At 43.8% G+C, this 15275-nt stretch overlaps 1 protein-coding gene across 1 annotated transcript in view; it reads right to left on the bottom strand.

Annotated features, from left to right (window-relative positions):
* Positions 1-4044: 4044 nt before the first annotated feature.
* gpc3 (glypican 3) overlaps positions 4045-15275 on the bottom strand; it is an 83892-nt gene continuing 72661 nt past the window's right edge. The window contains exon 8 of the mRNA XM_028416534.1: positions 4045-5102. Within this exon, the coding sequence (XP_028272335.1) occupies positions 4936-5102 (167 nt within the window). The 3' untranslated portion in view covers positions 4045-4935. The remainder of the gene's footprint in view (positions 5103-15275) is intronic.

Below are 15275 nucleotides of genomic sequence, written 5' to 3'. Positions count from 1 at the left end.
GTGAAGATAACGAGCTTTGAACGATCACATAACTAACATCAGACCAGTCAAACAGTTAGTGAGCATTTTCCCCCATGAAAGCCTTAATGCCACGCTTCATACACACATGACAGCAGGCAACATTATTCAACCTGTGCTCTTAGATGACAGCTTGGTCAGTGTTACATAGACTCAGACCTAGTTTCTTACACAAACACAGGTCGCCTCCTGTTAGCCACAGAGCAGGCGTGTTTGTAATATGCAGCCGTCTGTCATACAGAACATCCAGCGCCGCACGCTGCTGTAAACATGGAAGCATGGCTGAAGTTGTACAGGTGGACAGAGGCCAAATAAACACTAGAAATCACTCTTAAGGCACACAAAACAAGCTAAAGAAACAGCACCTTTCTTCTGACTATTTAAGCAGCATGTTGCCCAACTTGCAACACTGCAAAAACTGTTTGAGTCTGTTCATTGAACTCAAATCAATGACATTCCTGAGTGGCTTCCAGCCTCTTCAGTAATCACTGCCCTCCAAGGAAATGAAATGATGAAATGATAAGTGCTGGTATATACAGACCACTTAATTCAAAAAAAGAAAGTGATTATAACTTATATTTTTACCCCCTTTGTTTGAACATGTCTGGACATGTGTGGTGCTTTGCTGTGTGTGTGTGTGTACATGTCCGTTGGTTTTGGAGTGGGGGGGTGTGTGCAGCACTCAGCAAAATGACATTCCTCCTTTTGTGTCCACATTCCTCAGGCAGCTCCATTCATTCTGTGTGACTGCGGCTGCTGCAGGGGAAGCCAGGGGTTGCTGAGGAGCAGGAGGAGGAGGAGGAGGATGCTGGAGCTGTGTGCATGGGAGAGCGTGGGCCTGGCGCTCCTCTCAATAGGCCAACAAAAGGTAAGAAAATGGTCCAGTGCCATGGTAATTACACATGAATGAGCTTGGAAGGACGTGACATGTCTAAGGCTTTTCTCTGTGGCAGAGGAATTTCAACATCCAGCTTGATTAAAAAAATTGGATTGGACTGTGGAGACCATGCTCTCTTAAGCACCTGAATCACATTGTTATTTGAATTTATATGCACTGGTTTGAAGACCCCTCTGGCTCATAAAGGTAACTAAGCTCCAAACATCTTTGTGTGACCGTGAAATAGTGCTGAAATACATATTCATAGGGAGTCAATCACTCGGGCAGAAAATGCAACAATTCCTGATAGTCAGCTATTCTCACTGTTCCTGCTGACTAACATCAAATTGACCTTTCACTCTCATAATGCGGGCTGTTACAACATTGCCCCAATATTACCCTAAGAAAACACGTGAACTCTGCATTTCAATAGGCCTGTTTGCCCATTCTCAAGCCCCACATTAGCATTCAGAGTATAACCCCCCATCCCGGGTTAGCTGCTGCTCTCTCTGTGGCCAGCGTTTGCTCATCTCCCTATAATCAGCCTCTCTTTTCCATCTTAAAAGCTGCAATCCAGCTCAGGAGAGAAAAGCACAGCTGGATAATAATTGTGTTTTTTATCTAGATCTGTTGAGCAGAGGGTGCGTGGGTGTAAAAAGTTACAGCAGAGAGTCAGGACACGGGAATGGGATTTTGAAGTGTGTTTGCAGTGACAATCGTGTTATGGTGTGGAGCTGTGAATGATTGAGTTTGTTAAGAAAGCAGACAGGCTTTAAACATGGAGACAAAACACAAACACTTAGGACTAATGGACCCATGTTTCATTTCATTCATTGTCTGGGCTGTGGGTAAGTGTCTGTTACCTGGCTGAGGTGAGTCCAGGCTGTAAACTAATTGGGTTTAGCATGGAGAAGCCCCACGGAGAGGCACTGAGAGGAGATCTTAACACCCGGAGTTGTTCATCATCTGCGAGGAGTGAGAAATACAGTTTCAAAGAAAAACACACATGATCCACATGCTGCTTTGAGGGTTCAGAGAACTGTGCGCACAGTCCAGAGACACATAAATTACATGATTCATGAAGGGCTTTGAAGTGGATCAGAGGGTGAAAAGCACATAAAGTAACATACTGTATATACTTGCAACATGGCGTGTCCGATTCGTAACCTCTGGAATGTGCCAATCATTTTCTCGCATTTTTCATTGCACTTAAAAGACAATTTCACGCTTAACACCAATATCTGTGACATTCAATGTGTTCGTCAGTTAAAAACATCCTACATTTCATAAAGTGACGTTCAACCTTGTCAGAAAAACCTTGTTCCTAGAAGGTGCAGTTAGCATCAGTTTCTTATTCAGTCTTCAATGTTTGTATCTAATAACCAGATTAGTCACTTTTATTCATTTACTTTGAATTCATGACCAGCTTCACCAACACAGCTGAGTGAAACAGTGCATTCTGGGTGATAGAGTCTGCATCTGTGCAAAATTGACTCACGTGTGTAGCCAGTCCAAGCTGCAGTGTTTTCCCACATGTGCTCAAAACTAAAGGGTTTCAGCTACTGTTGGTGTTAAAAATGGTCAACTGTTGGATCTTCCCTTTATGTAAAGCAAAGTGTAGGAAGACCAAAATATTACAGGCATGATATGTTAGATGAAAATGCATTAAAAGGGAAAACATTGTAGAGGTACAGGCTGAAAGTCTTGTTATTCAGGAGGACTGTTCACTACCTCACAGCTAGGTGTGGTCACAAGTAGGAAAGATCCCACCTGTCCCCACCTTGCTTATACCAGGTGTGGTCAAGTGTGAAGACAATTTAAAGACCTGTATAGTAACAGCATTGCTGCCAAACAGGATTTATGATGACATGTATGCACCAAGCAAGATTCAGTAACTCCAATAATTTGTTCATGTGATGATAGTCAAGTCAGGACATTTTGGTGCTAGCCTTAAAGTGTACACAGTGACTGTAAGTAAACCTGACACCCTAAAAGTAACATTTGTGTCACTTGCACGCTGCATGTTCAGTGCTGCTTTTAAGCATAAAGTAATGATTAGCACGTGTTTGAAATAAATACTAAACATATTCATGTAGCTGCATTAAACAAAAAGAGCAGAAACAGGCAAATACACTATGATGAAAAGCAGTGAAGCATCTTCATTGTTATTGTCATGAAAATTCATAGTTAAAACCAACTTTACAGTGGAAATACCCTTTAAATTTGTAAGAGCTGTTTACAGCTTAGTCCCTTAAAATGCAGGCAATATAAAAAAATATGACTTGGCTAAATGTTTTAATATCTTTTTTATAAGAATTCAAATGTCAACACCAAGAACACAAAACAGTAAAACATGTTTGGTTTATTTTACATTGTAATTTTCCCATCAACATTCAACTGAAGAAAAACAAACACCGGTAGTTTTAATCGACAAGCCCGGGTCATATGCTGCATTCAATGAACCTCAAAAATTGAAAGGTGGAACATCATTTTGGACCTGCGGACTGTTAGATGCAAAGTGAGGAAAAATGGCTGCCTCTATGTCAGTTCAGTTTACATATTTACCAACAAATTAAATGAAGAAATTAAAAAAGTGCAATAGGAATAACAAAAGTGTGCAAATTGAAAAATGACATAAAAGTTGTAAGTTTACCCAGTTTAAAGGATATGGGAAGTTTTCTATTGGAGTTTGGAAATGTCAAAATTCCAGTAAATGCAGCATTAAATTGTCTCCGGCTTGTAATGACTATTCATAAGAGAGGGTGTAACTAACTACGGTAATTTGGCCTGCATCATGTGTTAGAACCTCTGCATGCTGGTGGTGCACTGAAATGGATCAGATCCATTGTTCCTGTTATTAGTCACACCTGTGCTCCTCCTGCAGTATGACAAGCCAAACAGTGGCTGTGAGCTCAGTCAACACTCACAGCTGCGGAGTCAGCTGGGCGGCAGCGGCAGCCGCACATACATGTTGAGCTTTTAATCTTTTCACACATCCATCACACGTCCTCCAGTATAAACAACACATTTTACAACACACTTCATGTTCGAATCCGAACAAACAATAATTAAAAAAAAAAGACTTTTATATGAAAAACACAAGCCAAGCCAGATTGGTATGAAAATGCCAATATGAGCCCAACATAACAAAATTCATTTACACATTCATTTTTTTTTTTTTTTTACATATTCAGAGTATTAACTTTATGCACAGTGCTAAAGAATAAGCAGGAAATTTGCAGTGATGCTTCAGATAATTCAATCCGAACAAACATATTTTTTTGTAAACATGGCACCAACATAGAGAAACATATGTCTGTACAGTTTTCAGGCTGATTTGTAAAGTTGAATCTTTTTATTCACCGTAATGCTGTTAAAAAAATGCACCGGCTTTTCAAAATAAAGCAAACTGTAGTGGGAGTGTGGCGGATCAGTCTGAAGTCGTTTAGCTATCACTAGGACATAAACAATTGGAGAGAAAGACAGAGAGTTAGGTAGTAGCAGAATTTTTTCATGGAACAGTACATTTTCAAATACGTGCTTCCCTTCAGCCTTCAGGAATGAGGAGCTTACGATAACTCCTCAAGTCCAGCGCTGGCAGCAGATCATTCACTGACATGATGGCAGCGGTCGACTGTTTCTTCTTCCAGCTTGTTGCTACTGGGCAATAACTCAGCACAGGCATTTTGGAAAAGTCCTCACAGGTACATAAGAAAGCAGAGGAGGGTCTCCATCTCTTTGTTACTATACAAAAGCAGTCAGTAAGGAAGGAGGTAAGAGGGCACAAATAACCATAGTGGGAGTGGACTGGTGGGCACGTTTCTTATTTACACATGGGTTCATCTAGTGTGCTTTGATAGGATTGTTATGAACATCCACAGATTTCAGGCTAAATAAAACAGGTTCTTGTGGAGAAAGATGCCTGTGCTTCCTTTGACGAGCCCATTGGACTTTATATCAGGAACCAGAACGCCAAAGAGTCACGTTCCCCACACGATTTACTCTAATCCCAGAAGAGAGAGGTGAAGTGAGCGCACTGGTCAGAGCAGGAGCAGAGCGAGTGTCACAGGGAGCGTTGGAATCAGGTAGCTCCTCCACAGCGGAGCCGCAGGTGAGGAGACACCTCCGACCCCGGCTGTGGCCAGCCGAGGGGTCAACAACTGCTCCTGGAAGGTGAAGTCATCCATGGCCAGGTTATCAGAAAGGTCTGGGGGGGGGGCAGACAGAGACAAAGAAGATAGGTAGAAGATAACGAGAGAAGGAGAAGGAATGAAAAATATGAGGAAAGCAGAAAAAAAAGGATGGAGACAATTAGAAGAAACACTGTCACAAAAGCTGAAAAACACATGTCTGTCCTCCTTCAGCATGATGTCTTACACAGCTGTAAAAACAATGTTACATCGGGAGAAACCCAAGTTCCACATATAACCAGATGTTGCATGTTATTGTTGCAGACACACGCTGAATTACACGGACATATATTTCACTGTGAGTGAGTGGTGAAATGTTAAAAAACAAAACACACACACAAAATATTGTAAAAATAAAAACCTCAAAGAATGCATGAAGTCACATCTTTATATCTGAAAACAAACGTTTGATGTGTGTCATCTGTCTTTGGTAGAATAGTTACTAATAAAAGCTGCTTCCTCTCATACGTCTGAGAACAGGTGGGACACATGTAGCTTAACATTTAAACATTATATAGTTGTTAATCATTAGCTTAAGAGTTTCAGGAGAGGTGTTTAAACTTTGGACTGATTTGCTTGTAAGGGGTAACTGGAAGTGTTTCAGGACTTGCAGTGTAGCCAGAAGGTTTCCAGGCCAACTCTCTGTTTTAAAGTCCGAGCAGCATTTTAAGATGTAAGAATGGAGCTGGGAGATTAACTTTATGACTGGATGACAACAGTTTAAAACCACAACGACTCTGTTTAGAGTGTTTGACTGCCCTGCACACCGTTAACCGGCAAACATGAGGACTCTCTGTATATTCATATGAAATGTTATAGAGATTATTCCACTAATTCCTGTCATGCTTTTTCTTTTAGGATAATAGAGATTGCCTTTTTTCCACCTCCAGAGAGGGTATTTTTATTTTCCTGCATGTGAAAGTGATCAAGCACTTTGGAACATCAGCTTTCTAATATAAAGTGTATACCTGAAGGAGCTACATAAATCCCTCAGCAGTATGAACGGGCACACAGATGGCTTTAAGAGGACAAAAATGTATCCCTTAGATCTAATAGAGGTTAAACCTTTGAGTCTATACTAAACTGAACATATTCCTCAAACCAAAGTCATGCTGTCTGGAGACATTCATTCAATCCCTCCCATGTACAGCTATTATTTATATCTGTGTATAACACTTTTCTTTTTATTATGTTGTTAATCATACGGGGTGTTGTGTGTCACCAGCAGCCACTTACATGGCATCAAGGACGGTGGTGAGAAAATGATACCTGTGTGCCTTAGAGTGCCACTGGTGATAACAATCTACTGAAAGCAGAGTATTATTTTTAACTTTCACTTCTCCCTCCACAGCTACTGTAAAGTTGCCCTCGAGGAAGGCAGATAATTTGTTCCTAAGGATCAGTTTGAGGTTAGTGTCACCATGTATTGTTGAATTATGACCCAGAATAATCTTGATTAGGTACATAAAAGTTTCAGAAAGTTTCTTTTTTTTCCTGTTGTACTTCCATGTTCTCCATCTGTTCTGTTCACTGCAGTGACTTCATCATCACCTGCTGCTCTGCTCATGCTTATTGCTCTGCATCCACAGCTGTTCCCCTACTGACGCTAAGCAGATCTTCCTCCTGTGTGTGTGTGTGTTTGTGACATATTGTGTGGTGCTTTGTCTGGCTGAAAGCTGAGAGACGCACTGAAATAAAAAGGACTGCGTTATGAGAGAGGCCAGAAGGATATCAGTAATAAAGCAGCACTATAGTTAGGAACGCCAACTATGAGGCGAGCTGTCCCCTGTCAAGCCAGATGCAACACGCACACACACACACACACACACACACACACACTGGAGGATTTCTGACATACCTCTCTCCTCCACAGTCTTGGTGGCTGTGCATATATACATTTATATCCCACACACACACATGCATTGTCACATCTGAGCTCCTAAAAATAACAGATTGCTCCTAATTGAATTAGCTGTCTCATCTGATCTGCGTACTGTTCTCTCTTATGGGAGCAATCCAGTGGGAGGAAATGGCTGAAGTTGAACCACTGTGATCAGAGACAGCAGTCAGGAGTCTGACGAAAGCTTTGCCCCGCTCTACTTGAGTAGAAACACAGAGAATAGGGCCCTTTCTCCGGATTGTCTAGTGCCCTTAGGCCCCCACGCTGCCAGGCACCATCTTAGACAGAGAAACGAGGCAAATAAATATACCCCAAAGCTCCAAACTGCATCTCCAATGAATTTCTTTGCAGTTACGACATCGTTTGAACGCCAGCCAGGGGACAATTAACTTTTTTCTCCTCCTGTGTCCTCTGACATGGCAGTGGGCAGACATTCTCAGGGGCTCTGAAAGAACGATTTGTCACTGTCGACAGCGGCGCACTGTACTGCAGAGCCAATTAAGCTCAAGGTGCAATTCGATACAGCTTTTATATACACTGTGGATAAGAGGCAAGGCAGAGTGGGGGGGGGGGGGGGGGGCATGCGTGTCTGCATTGGTGTGTTTGTGTGCGATGATTGAGTGGGGTGTGTGCGGCCGTCCCTATGTGTGTTTGTGAAAAAGCAGGGAGACAAAGTGGGAGAGTATTGTGTTGGTGTGCTTTACAGCGGCAATAATGTGCGTTGAAAAAAAAGTCTCAGGCTCTGAAAAAAACCCCTGAAAGCAGGGGGAAGAGGGTCTTTCTTGCTAGTTTAAACACTTCGACATGAGCAGCACCACAGAGGGGCCTTGTTCTGCTGGATTTAAAAACAACCCAATGGGGACTGAAAACTATGCAAACTTAGATCCCCTACACTCCTGCACAGGGCTGGGACTAATAATATCCTGGTATAATTAGTGATGAACACCTGTGCCTATGTGTGTGTAGGGAAGTACAGACAGAGTGAAAGTGAATATGAGAAAAAAACACAGACAAAATTAATTCAGATTCTTTTTCTGTTTCTTTTTCCTTTCAGGGAGGAGCCAGGATAGTGGACAAGAGACAATTAGGCAAATAGATGGATAACTCCTGGCTATAAATAGAGCCACAGTCCCAGCACTGATTAATGTGACCAATGTGGACCCTTGTGGCTTTCAGCAGAATAGAGCCCTCCTCCTGCTCATCCATTCAAACCTTCCATTTTGAGACTATCACTCTGCAAAGGACGCCACCTTGCTAGCGCACCCCTGCTAGCTTTATCCTGGCCTTACGAGCTCGAGTTACGACCCAGGGGAGAGGTCAACAGTCAAACCATTGATTAGGAAGGCTCTGGACTATGAATGAGCAGGCATGGTTGTCACATACAAGTCAACAAGAAAGGTAGCTTTTAGGCTTTTTAGGCTTTTTTTATTATCACTGTCCACTCCTCAGGAGAAGAGTGTGATATACATTTTTATGGGGATGTTTGTTTAGATCCCCCCAACAGGTCAAATGGTAACTAGTGTGTGTGTGTGTGTGTGTGTACACATATGTCTTTGTGTACATGCGTGTCTTTGTGTGGGAGGGGTGTTTTTGTCTGTCTGTGCAAAGGAGGACAGGGGAAGGAGGGCGGGTGGGGGCAGTGAGTCTGGAGTTGTGTTTCCAGCAGTGCTCAGAGCCTGAGGCCTGTCGTTTACAGTTTGCAGTTGTCACAACAAGCAAACTATGTAGAAAAATTGCTACAATGAGTAGAAAGCCACATTTCCCAGAATGCAGGTGAAGATTATATGTTACAGAAAAGCACAGGAAGTGGTTCATTTGTGCTGTCTCACACTGTCAGTAAACATGTTTTTTCAAATTGACCTGAATTACTTTGCTGAGTGTGTGCACGTCAGTAGCCACTTGACACATTATTATAATCCCTCTGGCGAGTGTGTACCTTCATGGTGCGGTACAGTTTATTCAGTACATGTGTGCTATGCACACAGGCCTTTTTTTGGTCAGATAAGTATGTGGAATGTTAAGTCTCCAAACACAGGTGCTTCTTATGAAACGCGAGAGATGGTTTAGATTGCTGCTACATTGGCAGACGATGTGTGCACATAACACACCTAAGCTAGTCAAATTTGATCTTGGTTTTCAAGATTCAACAGCTTAAAAGATATTATGGTTTTAGAAGTAAAGCAAATATTTTATCAATATTCACTTGGATATTAAACTCAACAAATTTAGAAACTGAAGCGCGGGTGTGTGTGTGTGTGTACAATCCTTTGTCAGGAGCCGCCCCTGCAGCTGCAAAGAGGACAGTGGCCCTGTAAAAACATGATAGGAGCTGCTGAATTCATTGGGTCTTATCTAGCAGGGGTTAGCTGATAACAAGCTGGACTGCGATTATTGGCTTGTTGGTCGCATTCTATCACTCTCGGACTTGGCCAGGGCTTTTTGTCCCGGGACACAACTGATTAAGAGCCAGGACGGAGCTGAGGAGGCAGTGCGGGATGCCTCTGTCCATGGGCTGGCGGGAATGTGACCGTCTGCTTCCACACCCACAGGCCGACCGCAGGGGCGCTCGGAGAGGCTGGGAATGTTGGGCCAAGACAAACGGGACGCCCAGTGGAGGCCCTGCCCCTGGCCTTTGCAACAGAACTGCTCTCTGAGCTGCACTGGCCTCCCAACTTCCACAACACTCACTGTTATTCTAGGCTGAGGGACCCTCCCACACATTAGGGCAAGAGAGTAATACATGGAGATGTGTTGCCAAAGACGGCTTTGGACAGAAACATAGATAACAGAGTTTAACAGGAAAGGTGCTGAAGTGATTAAACTTATTTAGGAGCCAAAGGAAAGTTTAGAAAAAGAAAACAATAAAGAAAAGTAGGGGACAAATGAGTCTAAAATCTTAACAGCAGGACTGTGTGGGTGATTTGGTAATGCACCCAGTAAAGGGGGAAACCAAACTGTCACAGACACTTTCTAAATGATTACTTGTGGAACAAATGCAAGTCAACACCTATTAATTAACATGGTCAGTGAAGGAAGGTGCTGTTAGTGAGGGGATGACCAGCATGTTGCACCCATTGGCCTCTCCCAGTGTTGTCCAAATTAGATTTACTCCAATGTATTTATAGTCTCCTCTTCCAGTAACAGTTAATATGATCATAGAGAGGAGAAAGAGAGGGAGCTTGAAGAGAAATAAAAGCTCAGAACAGACATAAATTTTAACGGAGAATTCCTGCTTAGAGCCGACACTGTGAGGGTGGAAAGTGTGTGCAGAAGTGAGAGGTAAAAACCATAACAAATCAAACATACAAAGAGTTGATTCTGTGCTGAGGGCAAGGGGCTCGTTCAGGGTGGGGAGCTATGCTGTGTACAGAGAAGGCCTGTGAACCAGCTCAGGGGTCAGTGCTCATGGAGGGTCAGAGGTGGGCAGGGAGCATCGTTTAAGGGTTTTTCTGAAAAGACATGGACAATGGCGGTTCTTATCAGACTGGCACAGAGAGGCAGGAGAGACATTGCAGGGAGCTGAACTGACGCCCAGCAGCTCAGTGTTTGAGATTGTCCTGGGGGGGATGTCCTGGTCAGAGAACCTCTGAGGAACGCATTCTTCGGGTGCTATCTTTATCTTTTAATAATGAGGGAGGCTGACATCCCACGCATGTGTGTTTACATTCTCCTCCTGGGTCCAGCAGTCAGTCCAGTGACGGAAATGAGGCTGGCAGATTGAGACATGTTTGCCGTAGAAATGTCCCTGCCAACAAACAAAAGCAGAATTCTCCTACATTCCTGTCATAGAGAGAAAGAACAGAAATACAGCCAAGAGTGACAATTTGGCTGCTCTGGCTGCACACACACAGAGCTCCTGTTGAGCACTTTCACTATCTGGTTTGCCTGTGGTTTCCTCCAGCAGCTCAGAGTCTATTGACAGCATGACTCCTGCACTGTTCACTGCATCGCACAGTTGCTTTTAACAACGGACTGGAAAAACATGGCAAGTAGGTACAGGAAGTGTTGGACAATTTAAGGGATGCAGGTGAGAGTATAGGGTTAACGTGTAAAATGCAAATGCCTCAACCAAACTTTAAGACATTCCCACAAAATGGCTTCTGTGTGTCACTGCGGCGGTGAGCAGCAGAGCAGCAGGCCTCCAGAATGGTCCCGCTGTGTGCAGAGTGTTTGTGGACTGTGGCTGAGCTGATGGACACGACCCAGGAATGGGCCTGGAATCAATTTAGTACGTCCAAAAAGTGCCTGTGAATGTAAATAAAGCTCTTAAGCAAACAGACGCTTTTCCGAGAGGCACACACAAACACAGAAAAATGCACAGGCCTACAAAATGAATCAAACACTGGTGGGCACCCCCCCTCATGTGGATGATGAGAACCCAGTCAACTCTGTGCGATGGTATCCACAGAAATTAAAACCAGGGCTCTTCTTCCCGCCTTCTGGCTAATCTTAAGGGTTTTATCCCTGGATTGATTTGTGAAAGCTCCATGGTGGAAGACCAACAAGGGTCCAATAAGTGAGTAACTTCATCCCCCTGTTCCTCTCCTCCCTCTTTTTCCTCTCCTTTTCCCGTATTCCCCTCCACTGCCACCACATTCAGGCCCAGCATTGCGGGGACACACACAGGGCCTTGTGGCTGACTCCAGCAAGAACAAGATTGAGAGACTACAGCCCTCACTAGCCAAGCCTGTTTACACAGATGGTGGCAGGCTTCATTATTTTTGTGAGGGGCGTGGAGGAGGTGTGGAAGAAGGAGGATTGGCTGAATTTACAGAGGTTGTTTATAAGCTCAAGGAGGGTTGGTCGGAGAGAACACCGGGTCAGAACATTTACAGAATGTTCTGCATTATCAGACCCACCACCAGACACCTTTTCAACAGCTCCACAGATTTTATGTTTCATCATTGTAAGACTTCTCCAGAAATATTATCCATCAATTTTGGAAAAACCTACTTTAGATTCCTCATTAATCACCTAAAACATAAACAGATTTCTGTTGGCTAAAGAATGATCAGTGTGTCAGCCAAAGGATGAAAGCAGCAGGCATTTTTGTCCAAGCCTCTTTTTGGAATGAAGATCTTGTTTTGCAGGAAAGCTGCACATCACTTTTAACTGAGACAACATCTGTTCTTCGCTTATTTTTCTCAGAGAAAAAAGCGAAATTATAACAGTCCTGTTTCATTGCCACATTAAGATACATTCCACTTAAACAAAGCTCTTCACTGCTGGACATATTTGAAAGTGATCTGACTGTTTACTAATGGTTTGTGGGAGTAAAATACAAACATATGTTTGCAACTATGAGACTTACAGCAAAACACTAAACCAGATATTAAAATCTGCATGCTCACTGATGTCAACACTATCGTACTGTCTATTACTACCATTGGCAATTAGGACCACTACATGTAACCCTAAAACCAGATTCCTAGGGAGGAACAGAGGAACAAAGGAATGTCACTAGCTACAAAAACTGTTACAGTTGCTGGTTTGAGTCCAAATCATGTGACATGTGAATCTCCTTCAGCCTTGAAAATATGTCGGCTTCTAGATGAAATATGGACTCATCTGTCTCACCTGTTTCCTTTTAATCTGTATATTTGATGAATCATTTAGTCCGGATGTAGGCAGGCCTCAAACATTGACATTTGCCCCGACATCATCTGTCTCTGTGTGTTGTTGAAAACCACAGAACAATCAGGCCATGTAGGCACCCAGATTCCTCCTGCACCGACACCTGCACTCTCACATCTGCACTGAGTCTGATCCTGTCTCAACAAAACCTTGTGGCACACAGGCCCTCCGTCTGCTTGCCACAAGCACATTCACGAGCACAGTAGCTCTAATTATAATCAGCTCTGTGAAACTATATAGAGCTTAAAGTTGGAGCTTAAACTGCGTACAAGGTAGATACATCCAGTGCTGCTAATGTCAACAGTGTCTGGATTATGGCCGCTTTGAAGAAGACATGTGGCAAACACTACTGTGGAGGACCGGAGCCGTGTGACTCACCTATCAGGTGCAAAGGGGTCAGGGGTCACAGCTGCAGTTAATTAACATTCCAGGTTCTCATACTGGCAGCACGTACGGCTGTTTAATTCGACCCACATACAGAGTAAAGAATGTTTAGGTTTCCCAGTGTATCAGCCTTTAGAGTTATCAAAGGTGTTTTTGTCTCTTTCTGTTCTTTCCCTTGCATTCTTTCATCACCTTCTTCTCTCTTTTACTCGCTCCTTTGTTCCAGCCACAAAATTTGTAGCAGACCTGAAAGGTGAGCCCAGCCCAGCCTCTCATCGTAAGCCACGTGTTTCACATTACAGGAATATTTTCTCTTTGTATTTGCTAACCCCTGGAGCTGATAAAATGCTCAAGAGCTCCCAAAGGAGCAGCTATCCTTCAGAGTGCTTACAGTGACCGAATGTCTGAGCGGAGGAACATAACAAGAGGTCTATTCAGACAGCTCCTGCTGAGCATGGCGAGGTGTAGCAAAGGCCTGTCCAGCTCAGCAAGAACACACATGAGGCAGGCTGCTGAGCCCACCAACTGTTTGCTTACAGACTACTAAAAGTTATTTAGTTGAGCAGTAAATGTCTTAAAGTTCTATTTTTATTAAAGGGTTATATAAGGAGACATTTCTGTGGATTGATTCTACTTTCTACTTTCCCGATATGATCTGACTGAACCAAAACATCTGGAACTAGAAGAGGGATTTGTTACATTTCAATTTGCTGTATATCGATTGAGTCACATTGAGAGAAAGTGGGGATGACAGAATGAAAAGAGGCTTTGAGAGAAATCTGTGTGCAGGGTTGTGGAGATGGTTCTTTGGTTTTCACCGTCCATAATGCAGTCAGAGAACAGGTTGTCAGACAGTGACTGTGTGAGTTATGTCTTGTAACACACTATTTTACTGTGTGTAGTTCATTAAAGCTGACTTACTGGTGGTTTGTGTATAATATAAGCCCAAACACACAGCAACAAGGTGTTCATATCTGAACAATTATCTAACACCTCACAGTAAAGACAGATCTAAAACTGTAGCCAGTCCAGGGCCAGGCTGCTAGTCTGGTTTTTTGGGTGGGTGGGGGTTGGTGGTATAGGGGGTCCCTGTCCTGGAATAGCTCCCCTGGCCTGGAATGTTCTGGGGAATGTGCTTGATTGGCTGGGAGGGGAAGTGTGTGTGTGTGTGTGTGTGTGTTATCAGAAGGCTATACGCCTCTGTGTATGCTATCTGTGTAGACAATGAGCAAGGACACATCAATCATTACAGTAACATCGTGTTTGTGGTCAGCAGGTTGACAGCCCGGGCTGTGCTGGGGTCTTCGTCTGTCCTGTCTGCACCTTGTTGTTGTGGCTTCCGTTACCATTCCCCACCTCCTTTCTCTATGTGTGTGTGTGTGTGTGTTCCCCTCCAACCTTTATGAAACCAGACCTGCTCTGTCCATCTCACCGGCCCAAGGACAGGCCGCCCATTAGACCTCATGCTCTGTAGGTTGACCTTTGAACTCCAGACCCCTGTTTGACCAAAATTGGCTGCTAGGCCAGTGTTTTGCTGGGTCATCACAGGCTATCAGGAGCTATCTGTGTGTCTGCCAATGAACAGAGACTTCTCAAGGTTTGCAAACATCACTGACTCTTGTACAAACAGGCACAAACAGGCGTATAAGTGCCTGCAGACACAAACATACACTGAGGAGCACACTAAAAGCACAAACATTTAATCTTGTAATGTGCAAGATAGATAAGAGAAAATTGCTACTAAAGAGGAGCTTGTAAGTCAGAGGAGACAGCACAGTGACTCCGTGCTAAACTGCGTACGGGCTACCAGGAGCGTGCAAGAGAGGGCATCAGACTCTCACGGCCCAGCCTGCTGGAAGTGATGGCCCTGCAGGATTCCTGTGTGAACCCCAGGTTTCTGCTCTTGCTCCCTGCCCGGCAAACCCAAATCTCTGCCACAACATCCCCGACAGGAGGACTACTCCCACTGCCGTGTTTGCTCAGCTGTGATGGCTTTGTGTCGGCGTATTGAACCCTCTTGTTCCTGCTCCCTGGCTGTTTTCTCCCTCTTCGTCTGTTTGGTTTCTTTTCTTCCAGCAGTTTGTTGCCTTTTTTTGTTCTTTGTTTGGCTTTCAGAGGGTCCGTCTGACGTTTTTTGATGGGATTGACAGCGGGGAGGTCATGAGGTTGAGGTGAGGCGGCTACCTGCGGAAGTCTCACGTCTCATGCAGCATAGTGTCACGGTGGTGTCAACATGTACAGTAGTCATGTAAACACCTTTCTGCTGTGCTGT

The sequence above is a fragment of the Parambassis ranga genome, chromosome 10 (assembly GCF_900634625.1).
Source record: "Parambassis ranga chromosome 10, fParRan2.1, whole genome shotgun sequence".
In the NCBI taxonomy this organism is placed as follows: Eukaryota; Metazoa; Chordata; class Actinopteri; family Ambassidae; genus Parambassis; species Parambassis ranga.
The sequence above is the reverse complement of the archived record's forward strand: the minus strand, read 5'-3'. Positions and strand labels throughout refer to the sequence as shown.